Here is a 25,493-nt window from a genome sequence, read left to right on the forward strand (position 1 = left end):
AGAATCAAAGTAAAACATTTCCGCCCCACTTTCAAAATAAAACACAACACGCAGGTCATATAGCCTGTCACAACTTCACATCAACATTACTTCGTCACCGGTGCTGCCAGGTCAACAGACAATTAATCAGAGCGTCTCGGAGACGATGCCTTTCGTACATTACTCAGAGAGTAATTATATTACTCGGAGAGTAATGTACGACGAGAGACTGATTGTTCAAGTGGAGAAACATAAAATCATTTATGACACCAGATCAACAGTTTTCCACGTCGGAGAATGAAAAGAAGCTGTGTTGTTGTTTCCTTTATACACACAGTCTATCGCGGGATCTCGCGAACTCGCGTCCGTTCAAGATTATCGCGTGATCTTCCGTGAATACCGCTGGCTCCCAAGGCTCCGCGTCGCTGCCGTAACGCGCCTGGTGGGGATTGACGCTGGGCAGAGGACGAAGCAGAACCGCGGCGCTGACGTGACGCGGCTGTAACGCATCCAGTGGAAGTCCGGGGTTAGCAATCCTAAAATTGTGGGTTAATCTCCAACAATTACCAGGGAAATGCTGCCGCTGTATTTCAGTCCAGTGACTGTCAGAAGGAGTCTGTGCTCTGGTCATGGAGGAAGTACTGAACAAATATTTTTAATGAACAGATTCTAATGATTCAGTTACACTCAAAACTGCTTTACAGGTCACTAGTCACTCGTTTGTGTGTCGCGTGTAAAACAAAGTAATGACAGTTTCATGCAGCCATGACATTGTTTGGAAAACCAAGCTTACACTGTGGTGAGGCGAGGCGAGCTGGGATCATAGTGGAAAAGGGCGATCTGGTGCTGTTTCTTCTGCCTTCTGCTGGACACTTTTGTAACCCTACAAGAATTTGTCATACATCTGCTTTTGCGTGCATGCACGTGTCCACTCAGCACTGTTATTTCTACCACAGTCGGTTCTCATGTGCAGGTTAAATCATGTTTTTGTTACAAAATATTTTGTTTCTTGTACAATCAGACATGCATGCTGATTATTTTGTTTTTATTATTATTTAATAAATGTAATTTGAAATACCATCTGAATCCTGTGGTGATGTTTTATCTCACAATATTATCCAAACTAATATTTGGCAGATTGGATGAACAAAAAGAAAAGTTAAAGTGTGCTTAAAGTAAATATACAGTGTCTAAATTTAAAACAAGTATTCATATTTACTGTAAAAAAAACAACTAAATACAGTATTTAAGAATTGAGTGCAAAAGAAGCCTGCAGAGTTGAATGTCGTGTGTCTGGGGTTAACGAAACTCTCTGAGGGCAGTGGCGTTGGCGTACATCATGTCCATGTTCTCGTACACAACATCTTCAGTCTTCTCTTGTTCCAGACAGTCCATGATGCACTGGTGCAGGAAAATATACTGCCACTGAAGAGAAATTAAATTAAAATAAAGTTACTTCATGAACAGACGAATCATTTTGTGGATGTGTTCAAAAACATTTAGGTACATGTAAGAACCCATATTTCAGAGGACTGAAATGTGCAACTACTTCAAAATAGAGAAAATTTGCAAAATCTGTGTCTGAAAATTGAACCTCGTATTTACAAGGCTGAGGAAGGCAAACGGCTTGGCATGTAGCGATATAATATGTCCTGTTTTACCTCCGTCTGCACCATGTGTGTTCGACTCTGTCTCATCTTGTGCACAACAGCATAGACGCTCACTGCATTGTTTTGGCCGAGCTGCTGGAGCAGCACATCCAGGGCAATGAGGGTGCCTGTCCTCCCGACTCCAGCACTAACACAGAGAGAACACAGCAACGGTAGCTGATCATTATGACTGTAACATTATGTTATATTTTACACATTTTCTTATATTACTGCATTTAGTTCAATGTTATAATATTAATCTGAATGTTGTGTGATGGATCAGAACACAGTAGTCTAAGTCTGTGAAGTGAAATGATAAAAACATAAACCTAAAACTATTTTTTAGAAATAAAAAACTGAAAATTGTGCATATGTATTCACAAAACCTGTACAACTCTGTGTGTTGAGACTAGGACGGAGGTTCACCTTCCAGCAGGACAATGACCACAAACACACTGCTAAAACAACACTTGAGTGGTTTAAGGGGAAACCTGTAAATGTGTTGGAATGGCCTAGTCAAAGCCCAGACCTCAATCCAATAGAAAATCTGTGGTCAGACTTAAAGATCGCTGTTCACAAGCGCACCACCATCCAACTTGAAGGAGCTGGGGCAGTTTTGCCCCAGTGGAAAGATGTGGCAAAGCTCATGGAGACTTATCCAAAGCGACTTGGAGCTGTGATTGCCGCAGAAGGTGATACTACAAAGTATTGGCTTTTTCGGGGGGTGAATAGTTGCACAATTACTTTTTCTGTTATTTTGTCCTATTTGTTGTTTGCTTCGCAATAAAAAAAATAAATAAAAAATCTTCAAGTTGTGGGTATGTTCTGTAAATTAAATGATGCAAATCCTCAAACAATCCATGTTAATTCGAGGTTGTGAGGCAGCAAATTATGAAAATACTTTTGGCCAGACCACTGCAAACAGGTTGGAGTATGACAAAAACACACATTAATGCCATGTTTTCATGAAGTGGAATGGTTCGGTTTGGTACAGTACATATTTTTACATTTCCATTAGGAATAGTACCAATATAACCAGCCCATACTATTCCAATTATAGTACCCTTCCCTTGGATAGTGAAATGGTTCAGTATGTTGAAGGTGGAGCTAGACCAGCTCCAGCCACAACAGCCAGCTGGTTGAGTGACAGAAAAATGTCACTCCCTTTTTTCATCGGTCTGTCTCTTCAACGCCTGCAGTATATTCTCATACAAAGCTTTATGGCTTGTTGAGATAAACAGCCAAAAACTGAGCAGAGAAAATAGAACTTCTGGGGTCCGTTTCACAAAGCAGGTTTAGTGAAAACTCTGAGTCTGTTAACCCTGAAATGAGGGAAACTCTGAGTTTTCCGTTTCACAAAGGGAGGTAAGTCAAACCAGAGAAAGAGGAGTAACTCTAGCCTGTTTCACAGAGAGAGGTAACTTAAGCTCTCGGTCAGTTACCATGGTAACATGCTCTTTGAAACTTTTCTCCGCAAACCTTGACTTTCTCTCTGTCTCCGCCCTCTTTCAGACACACATGGTATTTGATTTCCTCATTCATTCAGGCAGCAGAGTTTTGGCGTAGTATAGTTCTGCGTCTGTTCTGCGTCTACATTAGAAGTTATATTAGGTGGAGACTATTTTCACTACCATGTCCTTTTGACAGTGATCCCGTGGATGAAGGTGCAGCATTACTGTGCAGAGAATTAAATATTCGTCAGGAGATGATTATCATACCTCATAGATGTTCTTACATTTCCAGACACTTTTCTTTTTGAGCGGAACTGTTTCACGTCACAGTCCAATCCTTTACATTCACAACCGAATCCGTCCTTACATTTCAACATTAACAACCGGAGTCACGCTCTCACATCACAGCAGAAATTGTGTTGCGCTGCGGTTTAAAAAAATAAATAAAAATGTTTTACTTACAAATTTACACATTTTTCTTTTATACAACGTCAGAGATGCAGAGCACTTGAACGTGATATAGAGAATGAGAAGTCATTTATGTGTGAAAACAGCATAATGTTGGTGATAAAACAACTGTACAGTCAAACAGCCACTTCATATTTACTGTATGTAAAACATGAACAAAATGAGGTTAATCCCATGAGATTATACCGAGGTTTTACCTGTTTGAACAATGTTTTTATGTTTCATTTTAAACTTCTGCCAACTGCGCTTCTCCCCCGCGGGATTACACCTAAATAAATAAATTAATAATCTACAACTGAAGCAGTTTCCTCTGTTATATTATTGTGATTGTGCAAAGGACGACATTTAAACTTCCTCATCAGCAGCAGTGTTCTCAGACGTCGTCTCCCTCTCTTTTGTTACACTTCCTTCTAAAAACATGCTCAAACTCACGCATTAATATTTTCAACTCCAGTGTAATGAAGAACGTCACCCTCCGCTTCCCTGTTGTCACGGTGACTCGTTGAAACAGGGCTCCATTCATGCTGTCTTTTTATACTTGTGGTGCACGCGCTTAACTCGAGGTGAAACTACTCCGAGTTGAACAAACTAACTCAAATCAGCTGTTCTGAAACCGAAAACTCAGAGTTTCCTATCTCAGAGTAGATCAACTCAGAGTTCAGGGTTAGACTCAGAGTTTGTTGAACCTGCTTTGTGAAACGGACCCCTGGATGTCCTCCTTGTTGTCTGTTGTGTTGTGTTCAACAGCATCGTTCATTGTCGTCGGTACAACGTCATGCCACATATCTCTCTGACATGGCCTTCGGGCACAGCTCACACCCTGCCTACCTGATAAAGGTACAGTTCTCTGTCAAAAATGCAGGGTAAACCAAGGGTGTTACCATTCCAAACCTTACTGTACTGTACCAAATTGAACTGTACCATGATGGAAACACAGCTTTAGTTTCAGAAGTGAATTCTATTAGCCTGGTTAATGCCATCTTGTAGTCACCGCCCCCTTTCAAGACAAGTGACCAATGGACATAGATCAAAATGCCTCTGTGCGCTAATTGATCGATCTACAACCAGTCAGACCAATGATCCAGATGACCAATGTCAGAAAAACAACAGAAAACTGTGTGCTTGTTGTAGTTTTCTAGGTGCGATGGCTATCTAGTTATGGTGACTTTTGCCCGGAGGAAGCTCCATAGAGTAAATTGCATAGGAGGGAAGCAACAGCCAAATTAAGAGACACTTGTTCTTCATGCCATGTTAGATGTACTGTTGCTAGATGTCGCTTCTCTGTCGTCATCATGTCAAATCTGCCTCTAGTGTGCTCAGGGAAAAAACACGTCCAAAATGCCAGTCGAGTCTGCTGGCCATTTGATTTCAGACACGGCTGAGTTCACCCAGGTTACGATTCTACTGCGGAGAACACTTGGTCATTCAGCAGTTTGCTGGCATAAATGCTTCTCCACCCCTGCGCTGTTGCTGTACACACAACATTGCTCCCTCAGTCAGGTCTGATAGTATTCCATGATGGAGTATACACACTGTACACAGACAATTTTTTCTGTACCTGCAGTGAACCACAGTTGGTGATCCAGCCCCTTCTTTCTCCATGTGCCATCTCACCAGTCCTCTGAACTGGATCAGGGGGATAGTTCCCTCTGGGACTCCATGGTCAGGCCACGCTGTGAAGTGGAAGTGTTTCACTGTGCGCTCCTCTGAGGAGTCAATCTGTCAGCAAGATTCACACAGAGGAGTGTTAAAACCAAAAGGTAGATGTCCTCAGTTCAAACAAAAATTATTTGAAAGGTGTTCCATACATGTTTTACACTAAATTCCCTCAATGTCCAGTAGGGTTCCTCTTCCTCAGATGTGACGGTGACCCGCACCCCTTTGTAAAAGTGAGGCTTGTCGTCATCAGGCCAGTAAAGATCACACTTGGGCTAAGAAAAGGAAACATTGAAGGAAAATTAGATAAAATTAGGAAATTACTATTTACAATAGTCTGCTGACAAACAACATGAGTCCAGTTATTTTTTTGTCCAGAGTGATATGTATGTTGACTTATTTTTGACTTGCTGTATTTTTTTTTTCGACTTGGGCCCTATGTTTATAAATGTGGCTGTGTATGCGAATAGTACTTAAAAAGTTTCATAATTGGTCCAGTAGATCGCCTCGGGCAGCAGCAATGGATCGAGTGTGATCTGAAATGTTGGACTGTTGGCCACACAAATCAAAGCAGTTCTGTGAACACTTTCCTGTATAAAAGGATTATCTCATCGCCTTCTTCAGATTTCCATTCACATACATCATTTTAACTGAGCAAACAAAACCAGGGAGCTGTTGAGAGATGACTGGAGTTGCTGCACCTTCACTAAACTCAGTACAAACTCCAAACAAAGACAGTGGATTATCAGCACCAGCTTGATGTGTTTGGGAAAAAATGAAAATAAAACCCATGCCCTATCTGGCTGCATTCTCTTTGGATGCACTGAAAGTGAAGCTGCGTTGTCAGAGTTGTGTTTGTTGTGTGTGCGCGATGCCACATTTTAAATTGATCCCTCATAGCATTCTTGAATTTGCACCTCTCTTTAAATCTTATAACAAAACATACTTAGATGTTCCCGGAGACTCACCCGTCCTCCCTCAACACAGTTGGTTACCATGACGATGCCTTTCACCTGTTGCTCCCAAATCATCCTCCAGAAATCATTGGCAGTGGAGGGCAGAGGACCCTGAGTCGCGATGAACTCTTTCTTGCCGTTGTAGCCCTGAGACAGACAGACGAAAGGGAGGAGTGATTTGGGGAATCTTCACTTTGTTGCACTCTTACCATTAGATATCACTAATTGAAACTCAGCATTCCATAATCTTTCTACAGAGGTGTAATATTGCAAAAAACTTTGCTTTGTTAAACAACCTGTTTGTGTTTCAATGATATAGTCATCCAGTGATACCTACTGGAATGTAGTTAGCATTAATGTAGTCAGACTTCCCCTTGGATGTATTCAGCTTCACTCGAGACCAATCATCTATGAAGAAACAGGTGAACATGGTTATGAGGAAATGCTTAAGGGCGCTTTCACACCACTAGTTCGATTATTTGATCCGCACCAGGCAATACAATTGTTATTATGTAACATATGACTCCGGTGTGGTCAGCTTTCACACCAGCAAACGAACCAAAATTGGCACGATTGACGTTTCATCAATGTGTATATATCTTCCTGTAGAAAAGCGCCAATTTTGACTCACTATGGAGCAACACGTTTGCACATTGCTACTTGCTCTGATCTTCGTTTATCACATTCTCTGTATTGGCCATTTTTGGCAAAATATCCAATTTGAGAATGAGTCGCGGCTGCGTCTGGAGAACAATCTGCTGATGCGCTGGAGTCGGCGAAGACGTATAGCGCATCATTTCAGGCAGAGGAGACGCGCTATTTTCATGAATGTGGTCGTGCTAACTATGAGACGAAGATTGCTCCAAAGACCTACAAGGTAGGCTATGTCCATGGCATTTACTGCAGAATATGATTTGGACCCGAGTTCGCGTTCTCACCAGACGGACCGCACCAAGTCTGACATTTGGTGCGGAGTCAAGCGGACCGAGACCACCTCTTTTTGGCGGTCTCGGCTTGCTTGATTTGGTGCAGACCCGAGTGCGATTGATGCTTTCACACCAACGAAAACGAAACGAACTAGTTTTTGGTTCGAATGGATCGTTTGGTGCGCATCAACTGCTGTTGGTGTTAAAGCGCCCTTAGTGATTCAGTGGACATGGAACACAGCGGTGTGGCAGAGCCAGACTTACACGACAGGATGTTGTTGAAACGATTCTTTGTTTTGTTTCCAGGCAGGGTGGCGACTTTACGTTTCTGCTTTGTGCCAACAGGAGCAAGGCTCTGCGTGGAAATGGCACGGCATTGAGACAGAGGTCAACATAAAGACCACATCAGTACCTTACAATTTTATAATCTTACACAAAAACAAGAAGATTTTTAATGCACCTTATATTCCGCCGCGAAACCTTTGTTGTCATCTGCACTTAACTGGTGGTAGTGGGCTGGAAACGCTGATACAGGTATAGGTCTGACAAAAATAAAACAAAGAGTTAAAATATCATATCAATCATTCATTCATTCATCTACCTACCACTTAATCCTCCACATGAATGTCAACAGTCAAGATTTAGAGACAAACAACCATTCACTCTCAAATGTATACCTTTAATGTGTCTAATTAACCTCTGCATGTTTTTGGACTGTGGGAGGAAGCCAGACAACTCAGATAAAACAATGGGTTACTTAATGTCGTCCCATGGTTCCATGGCAGAGTGAGGTGTTTCACTATGGGACCACCTTGGCATGACCAACCAGCAAAGCTCCAATGGCATCACGTCTGATAGTGACAGACAGGTGAGCACCCCCGCAGCCGACCTGCCCCCTAAAAGTAGTCAAAGCCAAAAGCGGAACTGTTTTCAATGATTAAAAATACATCCCCACCGCCTTCAAAGGTTCAAAGGGATAGGTGGAGGGAATCCTTGCATTCTATAACCTGTGGAGGAAGTCCTGATTCCTCCTCTCATGGGCCAGGCCCAGAGTGTTTTACACTGTGAGGATGATATTTATCCCCTTGCGCCTGGGACGATAGGTCTCTGCGTATTGGAAGAGGCCACATGTTGCCTGCCAGCATCTGATTATTTAATGGCATCCTAGTCACTAGTATGACAGACAGCTTCTGCTCCCTCTCCCTGTCTTGAGTGGGGGAATCAGACTGACAGTAGGAAATGTGTGGGAGCAGCGGTGCCTCCTTGATGGTTGACATCGTCTACCAGAGTTGTCTGTCTTCACTAGAACATGACAACCTTGAAGAAATTGCAGGAAATGTTTCAGAGTGAGAAATACTGCCCAGAACTCCAACACGTTTATGTGATTCTGGGCTATTTCTGGACTCCAGGAGCCAGGAGGGGACAAGAGGCTTGTCTCAGGCAGAGATCAAATTATTCTGGTTTCTCTCATCCTCTCTAAAGTTGGGCCAAACAGACCTTTGGTAGGGTTGTAAGCGGGGTCCATCATGTCTGCCTTCTCTGCATCACTCTGGCTTAGACCATCACAGGACCAACAAACAGAGACAAATAACCATTCATTCTAACATTCACACCGATGGTCAATCTAGATGAACCTATTAACCTGTACATGTTTGTAGACTGCACACACAGGGAGAACATGCATACTCATATTCATGCATGCAAGCGTGATTATAGGTTTATTTACTTGTAACTTCTATGGAATCCTTTAGATCCACCAAGGAATGTCTTGTTTCTGTTGTGGGGAAAGAAGTGAAGATGTTAACGGCCAGGTTCCATTACTGATAGATATTGAAGCTGCAGTGTTGCAGTGGAGGTACCTACCCGACTAAATGTGGTCTTTTATAAATAATGATGAGCACCAGTAATACCAGGATACAGAAAAGCAGCACACCGAGCGTTGCTCCTGCAATGACTCCTGCAGGGATTCAAATGTGAGCTCAGTATATTCTTTACCTTTATTATTATATTATTGTGATGAAAGAAAAATGAAGTTGTAAAAAACTAATCAGGAAATAAAAAGAAGTATTTTTGACTTACCCCTTGGATCGGTAGCACATGAAAAAACAACGGGATCAGCGCGCCTCACAGTCCCAGACAGTGACACTAAAGATACAGCGTATGTTCGGGCAGGAAGGAATCCCTGTATTTTTGCATGCTGCTCCCCATTTTCAGGAAATGTGTGAGTTTGCCCAGACACATTCACCTCCACTGCAGTCCACAAGCCACGAGGTTTATTCCACACAATGTTGATAGAATAGCCAGCATCCCAGTACTCACAGTGAGCACTTAAAGTTGGAGGAACTGATTGGAAACAAGTGGAAAGTTTAATTTACCGTCATGCTGCATGAATGAATTACATGCACTGTGTAGTGCTAATTTAAGTCAATCAACACAAATTGTAAAAACAACACATAAATAACTATTATGATTCTCTGACAACTGAAAAATAAGTATTTAAAAATGTAATCAGGAACTCTGAAGGGAGGTACTTGCTGCTCTGTATTTCACCTCTTGTGTAACAATGCCATATGTTATTTTCTAATATGTTATTATATTTAACTTTTTCTCTTATTTCTCGCTGTCCCTTGTTACTGGACATGTTTTTATGGGTGTCCCTGTGTATAAGGGTGTGTCTCCCACTTTAACCACTTCCCTTTCTGCTGTGATATGCCAGGAAAGATCCTTCATGTTTTGTGCTGTAGTTTCCTTATTTATATATTTTATGTTTGCTTGTCATATGTACATGTTTAGGGGCTCCTCGTCTGTCTGACTGGTGTTTTATCAGAAATGAAATGGTTGGTACTTACGGATCGTCAGGTTGTGGCGACACTGTTCAAAGGATGTAGAATCTTTTTTGTACACGAGACACACTACGTACGTTGCACCAGGGTAAAGGCCAGTGAAGGACACGTTGCTACCTCCAGGACTGAAATGGGTTTGGTTATAAGAGGCTGTGGCATCTGAGAATAAACCTTGAACTGTCCCTTGGATCGATGTGTCAGTCACGTGCCAGAACCCATTTGCACAGTCTATGGCTGAAATGAATGAGATCAAACTGTTAGTGTAGACAAATGGTAAAGGGATAGATAATTACTTCCACTTGTGATTGTATGAGGTATTGACACAGAGTCTCAACAAATAAGATCTACTCCTGCTAAACTCTGACAATTTGTAATCTTAAAATCTTGTCTGAAGAATATATTTGGCACTTAATCTCATTGTTACACAACAGAGGAAAAGTCCCTAGAGTTCAACCATAAACTGCTGAAAGTCTGACAGATTACTTTTTATGCTTTTTCATTGATCCATATATTTGATTTAGCAGTGTCCCCCATGTTCAGTGCTACTCCAGCCCTTGAGCTGTTGGGATTCAAACTGGCGACCCAACAGTTACAAGCCAAGTTCCTTTGCCACTAGGCCATGGGCAGCCCAACCAATAGCCAGATATAGTGGTCAAAATATGCTTAAATTACTGAAGTAGTCATAGATCGGTGTGCTTTTAGTTGGTTCCTCTGAGTCAAACGTCTGTGTCTCATGTTTGGACATCAGATGTCAGGTGTCAGTACATCATACAAAAAGAGTTTGTATGGAGTTTTTAGGGAGTAGGTCTGTATATACCTGTTACTGTGAAGTCTTTATGAGCAGTGCTGTTGAGGCTGAAGAACATTGTGGTCACACTGAAGGGATACTCTGTCCCAGGGTTCAGAGATGTGATTGAAGAGGACACATCTGAAGAATTGCCTGGACTTACAATCTCATCAAGGCCATTAATCTGAAGCAAGTAGCTCCAGTCTTTATTCACAACACCCCACTTCAGAGTCACCCTGGTCACTGAACGTTCAGTGACTGTGACCAAAGACACTGCTGGAGGAACTGATGAAAGAAAAAAAAAAAAGACACCTCAAAACCTTTAATTCATATTCACACAATCACAGTTAGCCAAGCCAAAGATACTAGTGAACTGTGATGCAGAACTAAGGGTGAATTCCAATTCCTTGCTTAACCCTCAATCTCAAAAATGCGCTCCCTCTAGTGCAAGTGCTGTCCCGATTCTCAGAAATATTAAGTTGAGGGGCAAGTTTAAGGGCTGTATCGCCCTCAATATTGAGATTTTCCGAGACCACCCTTGGTAGCAAGGGCTACCCAGAATGCATTGCGTGTTTTGACAAAACAAAGATGGCGTCGAAAGCAGCGAAACGAGTACGCTACAAATTAATTATTTTTCTTTGTTAATAGAGATATAAAAATGATGAAAACCATTGTATTATCTTAGTTTAGGCCCATATTATGGATTACTGACGTCATTGTTGCGTAACATTTATTTTTATTTTACGATCTTTTTGATCATTTACTTTTCAATAAGCCGTGGTGTGTGGTAACTGTCAGCTGAATATGTCTCTGGTTGTGGTATTTGTATGAGTATCATCTTATAACTAACTGACAACCTAATAACTTGACTGACAAACGGATCGTAATAAATATTTGTGACGTAAATGTGTTCTTCTTCTTCTTTTTTGGAGTTGACAGACTGGACGCAGCATTCGCGTTATTCTGCCCCCTACAGTCTGAAGACGTATCTGCATTTAAGGGATGTCCCATTTCTAAGTGACAAAATAACCCCTTAACACTTGGTTTTGAGGGCCAGTTAAGATTAAGGGTTGAGCTTGAGGGTTAAGATTGAGGGTTAAAATAGGAATTGGCCCTAATAATGGATAAACAAACAAGTCTTCAGTGTTATAGCATTTCATACAAATGTGATTACATTGTTTTATTTTTCAAGACATTAGAAACTAAAACACAAACAACATAAGAATGATCGTGCTTAAGTTTACTTCAACACCACTCAAATAACCTTTTTCTCATTGTATGCACAGTAGCTGTGTCCCAATAGCCAAGGCTAAATCCTCCAACTTTTCAGGGAGACAGAAATGTCACACAACTCTCAGTTCCCCTTCTTCTTTTTCCAAATTGTTTCTGTCTGGCTGTACACTGAGAGGTTAAATGCTGCCCTCCACAGTTCAAAGTCCTGAATCCCACTTATTCTGCCCCTCAAAGTCTGGCTGTTAGTGCTGTGATATCCCTTAGTGAAACACCTCACTCTGACCTTTAATCAGGGGTTAAACTGATTAGAAATGTCATTTTCAACATAGTTCTAGACAGAGGCGCAGCATGTGACCAGGCAAGGCAGACAACTGCTTGGGGCCCCGAGCTGATAGGGGGCCCCCGACACTTGGAGCCTGAGGGCTGTTTTTACTGAAATGTGCAGTGAGCAGCCGCCTCCCCGTCCCCCTTAAAAAACAATGGGCGATTTGCAATGACATCTCAGTAGGAAACCTCCCTAAAGGGGCCCCACCCCACTTTAACCTGTGTGAAGTTATCGTTGGAAAATGAAGAGGATTATTTGCATATCTATCATATTATTTGAATTACATATGTGTAATGCATATCTTTTTTACTAAATTTATATAGTTTTTTAAAAAGCTATTTACAGTATTTTATTGTTCTTTAAATTTTTATTTTCACATACTTTTTAATTACAAGGTTTTTCCATGTTATTTCATTCATTTTGAAAAAAAAATATTTTGAACTCTGTGCGTGAACTTGGTGTCAGATTATTTGTAACATAATGGTGATGAACACTGGTAGGAAGAGCCCCCTGTGAATTTTTGTTTAGGGCCCCTACAGACTCTAGAATCGCCTCTGGTTCTAGAAACAATAGAAGTAGCTTTCATTTCGTGATTTATTTCAGTCAGTTCTAGTTTTGTCTTGCACCAGTTGTATTAGTTTTAATGATGGACCCTCCATTTCTTAATATTTTTTCATTATTTTTCATACAAGTAATACAGGAGGAAATGAAGATGTACACCAGATTGCTGAGTGCAAATGAAGGTGACACAGGCCTGCTCAGGCTTTGACAGAGGTGACATTCAACTGTTGTACGTTGATGTACACAATCATTTAGTGTGGCTTAAATCACAGTACTGATAGCTCTGTTGTGGTCCATGTTATGATTTCAAAGTCTGATCAGAAGTGCCAGTGCCTCATCTGTTACCTGAGCAAAGATGGACACATAACAGACACTTGACCCTGCTCACCCAGCACTCAAACTGAATCCTAAAATCCTTATAGGGTCAACATGGATATGCAAGCTGATTGACTGTGTTAATATGTGCCATCCTTTATAAAAACATACCTGACACAAAATATATGTAAAAGCATCTTACCAGTGGCTGCATCAAGGTTATATCCACTGCTCTTGTGGTTTTCAAACACAGTGAAGAGACTGAAGTCATATTTAGTTCCACTGCTGAGATCCAAGACTGTTTGTGTCACATTGTCATTTTCCTCTGATGCAGCGACGTTTATCTCTCGTCCACTGAACACTAGAGTATAACTGAGGATGTTTCTCACTTTTTTCCACTGCAGAGTTACACTGGTCTCATTCTGTTCCACTGATTTAAACTCCTCTGTGTTACTAGGGACTGAAAAGTAAAAATACATGAAGGGGACAAAAATGTTTGTTTCATTCAGTTAATTTATTTCATCACAATTAAATAGAGTGAGCAATTTATATCAGTTCCTGGATTCTGTCTATGATGGAGTAAAAGCATCTTACCAGTGGCTGCAGCGAGGTTTACTCCACTGCTCCTGATGTTTTCAAACACAGTGAAGAGACTGAAGTCATATTTAGTTCCACTGATGAGACCTGAGATTGTTTGTGCCACATATTCATTTCCGGCTGTTGCAGTGACATTTATCTCTCGTCCACTGAACACTAGAGTATAACTGAGGATGTTTTCCACTTTTTTCCACTGCAGAGTTACACTGGTCTCAGTGGTTTGTTCCACTGATTTAAAATCCGCTGCATTTCGGGGTGCTGGAATTATTCGATGAGAAAGAATGCGTTATTACAAAATTGATAAAATTGTTGTTAAAATCAACATGTATGCAGTATTTTATGTACTGTTTTCCTGAATTAAAAGACAATATCATGAAGTTATCAGCAAAGAGGCTGCATACACACAGCACTGTCTCCTTTGGACTGAACCTCATATAACCACACTTAAAATACCTGACCTGTCACTTTAAGTCCAAATTTAGAAATACAGACAATGAGTAGAAACTATATATTTTTAAAAAGCATATTATCATTGTGGGCCCACAGCAAGAAGACCTGGGTTCCTGGGTTCGAGCCCCGTTTGGAACAACTTCGGAACAAGGGCCATTCTGCAAGGAATGTGCATGTTCTCCCCGTGTGTGCGTGGGTTTTCTCTGGGTTCTCCAGCTTCCTCCCACAGTCCAAAAACATGCAATATGGAGATTAGGTGAATTGGTCACTCTAAATTGACCGTAGGTGTGAGAGTGTGAGTGAATGGTTGTTTGTCTCTATATGTGGCCCTGTGATGAACTGGCGAACTGTCCAGGGTGTACCCCACCTATCGCCCAATGTCAGCTGAGATAAGCACAGCACCCCCCGCGACCCTCTGGTGGAGGATAAAGCGGTAGATAATGGATGGATGGATATTATCATTGTAAATTGATTGTATGACTGAATGGTTGTCGGATGGATGGATTGTGACCTGAAAGGGTGTACTTTTGCCCTGTGTCAGCTGGGATTGGCAGTGTGAGTGGAAAATACAGTAATGCTCCTTATATACACTCATTAATCTCATCCCCAATGTGCATGTTTTTTTGGGCTGTGGGAGGAAACCGGAGAACCTGGGGAAGACATATGAATGCCACATAGAAAGGCCATTGGTCAAATCAGGATCTGGTGACCTCCTTCTTGTAAGGAAACAATGCAAGCCACTGCACCACATCATGTCCCACTTTGTAAAGTTAGTTTTAACCACGACACGTTGTAGCTCAGTTCCAAGAAGCAAGGGGCCATGGGTGGGGGAAGGGATAGGAATAAGAATAAGTTCACAGAGATGGGATCCCATATTTAGCATTTTAATAACCTGTCGATGAAATGTAAACATTTTAACCATTGTTCAGTTATCCTGCGTACTGCAGCTTTAAATTTGCAACGAGACAAAAGCATCTTACCAGTGGCTGCAGTGAGGTTTACTCCACTGCTCCGGATGTTTTCAAACACAGTGAAGAGACTGAAGTCATATTTAGTTCCACTGATGAGACCTGAGATTGTTTTGTTCACATATTCATTTCCGGCTGTTGCAGTGACGTTTATCTCTCGTCCACTGTACACTAGAGTATAACTGAGGGTGTTTTCCACTTTTTTCCACCGCAGAGTTACACTGGTCTCAGTCTGTCCCACTGATTTAAACTCCTCTGCATTTCGGGGGGCTGCGATTAAAGAATAAGAGAAAATAATTCGATTTTAAAATCATGTCCACAGTTTGCTGTATTTTATTACAAAGGGGCGACACAAACACACAGCACTAAAAAACACAAACTGTCACTTTATGTGCTGATTTAGGAGTAAAGACTGAGTAGAAATGATATAGACTTTTATACTCTGTGATCTGCAGATATGAAGAGCCGTCGCATTTTGGAACATTTTGGGGGCAGCCGAAAAAAAGACTCCCATTGGCTTTGGATTAAGAGTGGTGATCAGTGGAGAAATGAGCTACCAGGACATCATGGAGCCCGGAGGAGGGAGACTGATGATCAGGCCCCAAACACCAAATGACCCCGGGTCCATCACTGACAACGTGTCCAAGTTGCATTACATAAATTCAACATTTTTTGATTCTCTTTCAAATTAAACTTAGTAAAAAAAATGTGATACTGTGTTAATTGAAGAGAAAGTGCAATTCCAAACAACAATTTATACACATCACCATCACACATTGACACGTGACCCTAGGGAAATCTGAAAGTCCCTTTTAACAAAATCTAGGAGGGGTGAGAATGTGAAATGGGATTGACCCTCTGTGAAGCCCTTTGGTTATCAGATACAGATCGGATAGCGTTTCTCCACATGCATTTACACCTGGTTTTCACATGCGTCTCGGGTGTCCACATTAAGATCTGATTGTTATACGATCACAGTCTTCCCATTACATCACTTTCCCCTTTATGCAGGGAAGGTGACGGTATCAAGAACAGCAATAATGTTAGCCACACGTGAAGTCACTCTATTATATCGACTTCTGTTTGCATTTCGACTGGTTTTGGGTGGAGCAGAGACACAGTGGAGACTCATCGCTTACACTTCTTTTCAATGTGGTCACAATGTGTCTCTGACCACCTCCCAACGTGGTTTGGCAGATCAGATAACAATCTGTCCTCAGGTTTATTTACACCTGTTCTTACAAGTGTTCAGGTGCTGTCACAGAAAATGCATGTTAAATCCAGGTGTTAAGGAGGCCTGTGTCTGTCTTTACTCATCTGATGAGAAGACACAGATCAATTACATCTAAATAACCTGTAGATTAGACTTAAAAATTCCAACTATTCTTCAGTGATCCATCCTGTCTACTGCAAAAATGACAGTGATGATGAAAAGTTTAATTGAATTCATTTATTTAATAGAGTGAGCAATTTCTATCAGTTCCTGGATTTTGCCTATGATGGAGTAAAAGTATCTTACCTGTGGCTGCAGTGAGGTTTACTCCAGTGCTTTGATTGCCTTCAGATACAGTGAAGAGACTGAAGTCATTTTTAGTTCCAGTGATGAGACCTGAGATTGTGTGTGTCACATAATTATTTCCGGCTGATGCAGTGACGTTTATCTCTTGTCCACTGAACTTAAGAGTATAACTGAGGATGTTTTCCACTTTTTTCCACTGCAGAGTTATACTGGTCTCAGTTTGTCCCACTGATTTAAACTCCTGTGGGTTTGGAAGTTCTGGTATTAAAACATGAGAGAAAATAATTAGATTTTAAAATCATGTCCACAGTTTGCTTTATTTTATCACAAAGGGGTGACAAAGCTTTGACCATATGTCTGAACCTCACACTTTTTAAATCTTCTTTTTTTTTTCTTCATTAATATTAATATTATTATTGCTATAATAATACATTCAATAAAGTGGATAAGAAGAACAGAAAGAGGAGCAGACTTCCTGCTGTGAGGCTGAAATGCTGCTGATAAAGAGGGAGAGAGGGTGGAGGACTGCTTCTGAACTCTGTTTATGTACAGTATGTTGTTAAACTACCACCACAATGGTGAAAATGTTGCCTCTCTACATGTGGAGTTAAATTTGTTCCACTGATATTTGTAAATGTGCAAATTGTGATCCACACATATTTCTTGATTTGTATGTGTGTTTTGAGATCCACAAATAAAAAAATCTAATTTGTAACTTTTATATTAATTTTTAGTACAAATAAAGATGTCATTTGTAAATAACGTGACTTTGTAAAAATGAAATTTGCATTTGTGAATTGTGATTTCGCATTTGTGGATCGCCAGAACAGAACACGCATTCCTCGCTTTCCACAGTTAAGGATTTTTGGGACATTCTTTGCATGAAAGTTGCACAGATCCACACGAATGTGCAGCTTGTGATCCACACTGATTTGAATGTGTGTTTTTACGAATAAAGTGTGCATTTGTAAATGAGGTGACATTTGTAAAACAGAAATTTTCGATCCACAAATGTGAAATCACAATTCACAAATGCAAATTAAATTTTTACAAAGTCACGTTATTTACAAGTGACATCTTTATTTGTAAAAATCAATATACAAGTTACAAATTTGATTTTTTTATTTGTGGATCTCAAAACACGCATACAAATCAAGAAATACGTGTGGATCACAATTTGCACACACACAAATATCAGTGGAACAAATTTAACCCCTTATGTCACAGAACATGCACGTTCAATCCAGGTGTTTAGGAGGCCTGTGTCTGTCTTTACTAATCTGATGAGAAGACAGATGTAATACCAAAATCATTCCCATCTAAATAACCTGTAGATCAGGGGTCTCAAACTCAAAAATGCGGCCTGCGGGCCACATGTGGTCCCCCAGTCAATGCCCGTCACTTACAAACTGCCAAACAGTGTAAGGTATTTCTATACATTCAACATTTAATTGTATATAAGCTTGTCTAGTGTTTAATAGTCTACACGTTGTTTTGAGAGAGGAGCTCAGGACACAGCGATGCAATCCCAAATTCATTGGCATCTTAATAGCCTGTAGAGGAAATTTAAGAATTCCAACTATTACTACTATGAGTAAAAGCATCTTACCAGTGGCTGCAGTGAGGTTTATTCCACTGCTGGTGATGTTTTCAAACACAGTGAAGAGACTGAAGTCATATTTAGTTCCACTGATGAGACCTGAGATTGTCTGTGTCACATGATCATTTTCCTCTGACGCTGTGACGCTTATCGATCGTCCACTGAACTCAAGAGTGTAATTTAGGATGTCTCCCACTTTTTTCCACTGCAGAGTTATACTGGTGTCATTCTGTTCCACTGATGTAAACTCCTCTGTGTTAAGAGGTACTGGAATGTAAAGAGACATGGAGAAGAGAAGGAGACAAAGATATTCCACTATAAATGGACAGTTTGAATTGTTTTCACTGAATTGAATGATTTAATCACACTCAAAAATGTAGAGTGAGCGGTTTCTACCAGTTCCTGGGTGTTGTTGTGAGCCTGTCAGAGTAAAAGCATCTTACCAGTGGCTGCAGCGAGGTTTAGTCCACTGCTCCTGATGTTTTCAAACACAGTGAAGAGACTGAAGTCATATTTAGTTCCACTGATGAGACCTGAGAGTGTTTGTGTCACATCTTCATTTTCCTCTGACGCAGTGACGTTTATCTCTCGTCCACTGAACTCTAGAGTATAACTGAGGATGTTTCTCACTTTTTTCCACTGCAGAGTTACACTGGTCTCATTCTGTTCCACTGATTTAAACTCATCTGTGTTACTAGGGTCTGAAAAGTAAAAATACATGAAGGGGGCACTTTTTTCACAATAATGTTTGTTTCATTCAGTTCATTTATTTCATCACAATTAAACAGAGTGAGCAATTTATATCAGTTCCTGGATTTTGCCTATGATGGAGTAAAAGCATCTTACCAGTGGCTGCAGTGAGGTTTACTCCACTGCTCCTGATGTTTTCAAACACAGTGAAGAGACTGAAGTCATATTTAGTTCCACTGCTCAGATTCGAGACTGTCTCCGTCACATCTTCATTTTCCTCTGATGCAGTGACGTTTATCTCTAGTCCACTGAACACGAGTTTATATCTGGTGAAGTTTCCCACATTTTTCCACTGCAGAGTTATACTGGTCTCAGTTTGTCCCACTGATTTAAAATCCTCTGGGATTAAAGAGAGAAACATTTGATGTTAAAATCATGTCCACAGTTTGCTGTATTTTATCATAAAGGGGTCGGCACAAACACGCAGCACTCTCAGTCTGAACCTCACACTACAAACTACTGAACAACACTGAGTAGAAATTATATTTAAAAAGGATAATATATAAATACTACACACACAATAGTCCTACCTATCAATAGGGATATTTTACAAATGAATGGATTATTTCATTAATGTATAATTAAGTGTCAACTTCTGTCCCTACAACATGACTGTGATACAAATAATCCCTCATTGTTAATAGAAAATTAGTTTTGCTTTCATTCTGATGTCCTGGCCTATCTACATTTGTATTTCTTATGGAACAATATGTTGACCCATTTTCTTTTGTTTGGTGTATATATGTATTTGGTCTGGTTCGTCAGCAGATGGCAGTGGTGTTTAAGAAAAGAATGTTTTGTCTTCATAATAAAGGATTCACTGCAGACACTCATCATTACACCTCAGTATTGATCATAGCATCACTACATTACTAATATCTATTATTAATACTATTAATATTATCATTCATCTTTACTCCCAATCATCACTACCATATACACAACACACCCATTGTACCCATTTGGAATGTTCTTGTTTTTTGCATGAATCATAAAAGGTGATCTGTCCTTGCAGTAACAATGATTCAAAAAAGTGAAGTTATTCAGAATGGATTCAACCAAAAAAAGCTTTGTGTAAAAGTTCCTGTTCACCAGGTCATATATGCAAGTACATATATATTATGTGTATATGTATATATGTGTGTGTGTTTGTGTGTAAATATGTATATATAAACACACACGTATATATACATACATATATATGCATACATACTTACATATATATTGCATAAAGGTTTGAACTACAATAATCATACATAATGAATCATCAGTAAGTATTGTAGTAATGTCCTCACGTGACACTTACGTGCTGGTGTTGGTGCTGCGTTGAAGCCAGTGACGCCCTAAACACAAAGGATTAAAGGTGACGAAAACAGGGAAAGACCATACATTGGGTAATTGGGTCGCTTACTCATTTTATAACAGGGAAGTGAAAAATGGTAAATTCCTCTCATTTATATAGTAGTAACTACGTAATAGCTTTGTAATAACAATGGAAAAATAGAAGGACGTATTTCATCTCCTTTTCCATCACCTTTGCACCCTCACCCTCACCCTCACCCTCACCCTCACCCTCACCCTCACCCTTCACCCTCACCCTCACCCTCTGTCAGTCCTCTGTTCCTATCTCGTGGATATTTTTCCTAAATGTGGACTTCTATGGAGCTTATTCCTCCTTTGTAAGTCACTTTGGATTAAGGTGTCTTCTAAATGTTTGTAATGTTAATGTTAATAATAATTTTGTTAACATTAACATTACAAGCATTTAGAAGAAACATACAGCATTTAGTTTGGAGGTAATGAAGCATTACTGTAATGTTGTTTTCTTATTACCACAATATTACTTTGTTATTATATATTATTTTTTCCATTGTCCCGTTACAAAATCATTTCCGCACCGTTACCATGTTTCTACTATACTGGAATATAAAGTGTTACCTGACTTAATAATAATAATGATCACTTTGTAATGTTCACAAACACAAAATCAATCTTTTGTGTTATGTTTCACATACAGCACAAACAGAACGACTTACTTTGAGGAACCATAAAAAAATGCAAACATTGGTCTTGAATGGTTGGTGAATTTCTGTATTTTTGTTATTCTACTCCTGTAATTAGAAATTATTGGCTCACAATTGTCCAACCATTAATAGATGTCTGTGTACAAAATATAATTAATAGCATTTTTGTCATCCATACAAAAAAAAAAAAAACAGCATAATGAAACTTTTCCAGTATCAACGTACTGTAGCAACCAATATTTCACCTACAGCTCATTTCATGGCTTCCACTCGTTCTTCATCTGGAGTCTTGAAACATTTCACAGCGTCTACATTAACTGTGGTTTTGTCTGCATTGTTTCCTCTTCATTTCAGAGTTACACTGTCTTGAATGAAGGAAAGCACACACACACACACACACACACACACACACACACACACACACACACACACACACACACACACACACACACACACACACACACACACACACACACACACACACACATACGCACACCCCCCCCCCCCCCCACACACACACACACACACACACACACTATCAGATCACAGAGGTGAGTAAAGGAAAATCTTACCCAGAGAGAGAGAGTCAGGAAGACACAGAGCACCCACAGGTCTGAGGTGAACGATAAAGGCCTCATCACGGTGTTGACTGATTAAACTCCTCACATATTATGAACTGGTAAACTGTTTGTAGGCCCATAAGAATCTCTCTGTTCTATTTGCGGCTGTGCCTCCTGTGTGTTGACAGAAACAACACTTAAGTTCTGCAAAAAATTCCTCCAAACCCCGGGCAAGACGTAGTCCACTGGAGGCTTTATTCCACTGGTGTTGACTTTTAATTCTTAACATGTCCTCCTTTCATAACCTCTGCACTCTTCTCATATTGTGGCAAGTGACGAAGTAAATGGCTGCTTCTCCCTTTTGGCCTCGAAACAAGCACAGAGACCTTTGCCCCGCCTGTCACTTCCTTATTAACGGCCAAAGTGTGCAGCAACTTATCAAAGCACGTCAAGCAAGTCACTTTGTCTGTTATACATATTTATTGACATGTATGATATATGTGTATATAAACACATATTCACATTTTCTGATTCTGATAGTATCAGAAAACTAAAATAATCCTGTAATAAGTTAAAGGTATTAAAGATTAGACAAATATGAATGTACAATAAAGAAGATAGTGACTATTAGGATTATACAAGCAGAATAGACTACATAGTGATTATATACATAAATATATTTATATATATATATATATATATATATAATTGGCCCAATATTTACAGTTTAATCCAGGATTGTTATTCAAATATTGCACTTGAAAACTGAAAATGACAGTGTAATATTGCACAATAGAGAACTACTATAATTATCACTGCTACTACTATTGTAATAAGATCAGTTGTATTCACATGTTAGTTACAATCACCCACCATCTGCTAGTTTCGCATGCTAGTTGATTTGCTCTTCTTTAGTGGTTCCTTTGCACCGTCACGACAGGAAGTAATATTTATAGCTTGTGGTTTGCATGCACACAGAACTACAAAAAAAGAGAGGAAAAAAAAGAAAAGCAGCAACTACACCATTTTAACATCGAGCCCAGTGAGCGTCTAAGGTCTCATTTAACGATGCAGAACTCAATTAAATCAAACGTCAAAAGCATTGTTAATCAGTGTGCACTGGGGAAACATGAAGAGGAAGTTCACGTCAAAAAATGATAACAGCTTTTCCTCATATTGCATGGCCATTCTCGTAAATAGACTGAAAGCTTTTGTGCTACATAGACATCATGACTATTATTTCACAAAAATAAGTAAAAAGCCATGAGACCTACTGTCTTTAGTATATTTTGCACCTTAATTTTACTAATACATAAAATTCATATTTACCATAGTGCTCATGTTGTAGATCTTAATCCATACAAACCTTAAAAGTGATCATGTTTCTGTTTACATCCTCTACAAATGTCAACTGCACTCAAAAAAATGAATCATGGCATAGTTTATTGTGTTTTCATTTGATTTGATTTTATTTCAATTATTATATGTTTAATAGGGACACTTTAACAATACAATTCAATCAGTTCAAATGTATGAATTAATTATATTAAATTTGACGAGCTGTGGATTCATTTAGTTAGCATTTGTGAGATTGTTTTACATAAAGATTTCAGTACATCCATGCTCCACACTCCAGTCCAGCAGGTGGCAGCAACGCAGCTGCCAAATTCAGAGTCAGTATCATTGTTTGTACGTTATCTGTGCAAGTGACATCGTATCACACTAATATAAATAGATTGACTATCAAATACATCATTGTAAAGATTATTTCTTGCAGTCTACACTGTAAAAAAATGACCATAGAATTAACACGTCAATCAAGTGAAAATACAATGCAAAGTTGTTTATTTGAAGATATTTTTATGTAAACAACTAAATCAAATATAGCTGCAGTTTTTACAGTAAGAGTGTGTTGAAAAACACAGATTTGTATGTTGAAATGATGTATTTCGATTGTTTTGAGAAAATAAAACTGTAAATTGAAAAGCAATGTGTTGCTGTCAAAATTACTCGACCAAAATTAATGCTGACATAACAGCCTTCAATTATATATATTAGGTTTAAATAGGATGGGCCCTAGATGATTCCAGGATGCTTTCTCAAACACAGTCTAATGTTATACACTCTTAGAAATAAGGGTTCCAAAAGGGTCCTTCTAAAAGGGTTTTTCAAGGGTTCTTGGTAACCCTTTAAACCCCATTTCCTGAATAAAGGATTTTGAAAGGGTTCTTGTTATAAAGGTTCCACCTGGAGCCAAAAAGGGTTCTTCTATGAGGACAAGCTGAAGAACCTTATATGGTTCTACTTAGCACTTTTATTTCTAAGAGTGTAGGAGGACAAGGCTGAGGTCTCAAACAAGAAATAATGATTAAATACAACACTTTTCTTTGATAGCTTTTTTATATGCACATTAATTAAGTTTTACTTAAAATGATGAATTCAAAGTAACTTAACTCTACAGTTCTAACATGACATTGGGACTGGCACCAGCACTACCTGTGACTCTCATGTGGAGGATAACATGTTAGAAGATGAGTGATGTGAGTGAGTATGAGAGTTAGGACAGCTGAATGGGCATATACTGTTGTGACACAAAATACATAAAATGTATATTACTGAACTCAATGTTACGACCGTATAAGGGCCACACACAAAATTTCCCAGACTTCAAGAATAGCTAATTAATTGTCTTAATTTACGCGAATATAGTCATAAATCTATGACTTTATTCTCGTAAATTTAGGAGAACAAAGTTTATCTGTTATCTTTGTTCAACACTAATGCCTCTGATAAGGTAACATATAAACAAATAAACTTTATCTGTTACTTATTATGTCTTTGCACTTCATGTCACTGTTTTTTTATTCACTAGTATTTTATTTTGGCAGCTTATAATGACATGCTCATTGTAAAGCTGTACATGGAGGGAAATATGTTCACTGACCCTGTAAACAACGTGCAGCTTTTCATTTGTTACAGTTTGGTGTTATTTTACAGCTATACTGTACGTATAACTGTACGTAATTTTGCTTTATGTCCTGTCCAGAAATGTTTGAACAGATGAAGGTTTACGATGAGAAGGATGACAGCTCTGATGAGGAGCATCTTCCACCAATCACAGTGTCAGTTATGTTATCAGTCAAACTATAATCACTTTACATTCAGTCAGAACTGACAGAAAACATTTGCTTTTCATGTGAATCATGGCTAGAGCTGAAACAATTAATCAATTAATCGATTACTGAATTAAACATCACCTATTTTGATATTAATCAAAGCTTTTTTCATTATTAAAACAAGATTGCTGATTCTTATAGCTTCTTAAATGTGAATATTTTCTTCATTTCTTTGCTCCATATAACAAAGAAAGGATTGAAACTGAATCATTTTGGTAATTGAACAAAACAACACATTTGAGAACAGTCATTTCCAGGTTTGACAAACACTGATCAACGTTTTATGATTTTCTGACATTTTATGGACAAACAAAAAATTGAGAAAATAATCGACAGATTAATTGATTACGAAAATAAGTGTTAGTTGGCGCTCTAATCATGGCTATGATTTACATACTGTAGCTGTACTAAACAATTCATTTGTTAAACTTTAAATCTGCAATATTTTCTTGTGCTCTTTTGTCTCATTCAGATCAACTACTTGCGGCGCTGCATACATTTCTTATACTGGTCTGGTCACACCTGCGGCCGCCCTTTCTTTCCGGTTCTGCTCGTCCCCCGTGGTGGCTGTGGCCGTCGTGCCAATGTAGGTATCCCCGACAGAAAGTGTTCCCCTGGCCACGGCCGCGGAGGCGGAGAAACAGTGGTGCGCTTGCTTTCACCCAAGTAAATTAAAACTAACAACAATTGCATTGTTTAA

The 25,493-nt window shown here is 39.4% G+C and overlaps 1 protein-coding gene across 1 annotated transcript; it reads right to left on the reverse strand.

The window, feature by feature from the left end:
• Window positions 1-1,278: 1,278 nt before the first annotated feature.
• Window positions 1,279-21,695, reverse strand: LOC310938788 (receptor-type tyrosine-protein phosphatase H-like; the record flags this gene model as incomplete). The annotated part of the gene is made up of 17 exons (XM_083903407.1): window positions 1,279-1,404; window positions 1,641-1,776; window positions 5,106-5,266; window positions 5,356-5,478; window positions 6,172-6,306; window positions 6,497-6,567; window positions 7,350-7,440; window positions 9,214-9,428; window positions 9,935-10,162; window positions 10,746-11,000; window positions 13,352-13,609; window positions 13,744-14,004; window positions 18,293-18,550; window positions 18,727-18,984; window positions 19,130-19,372; window positions 20,340-20,376; window positions 21,630-21,695. 17 exons carry the CDS (start codon window positions 21,693-21,695, stop codon window positions 1,279-1,281), a joined length of 2,922 nt encoding a protein of 973 aa, XP_083759533.1.
• Window positions 21,696-25,493: the final 3,798 nt, after the last annotated feature.

The sequence above is a fragment of the Microchirus variegatus genome (assembly GCF_963457635.1).
Source record: "Microchirus variegatus genome assembly, chromosome: 17".
NCBI lineage: Eukaryota > Metazoa > Chordata > Actinopteri > Pleuronectiformes > Soleidae > Microchirus > Microchirus variegatus.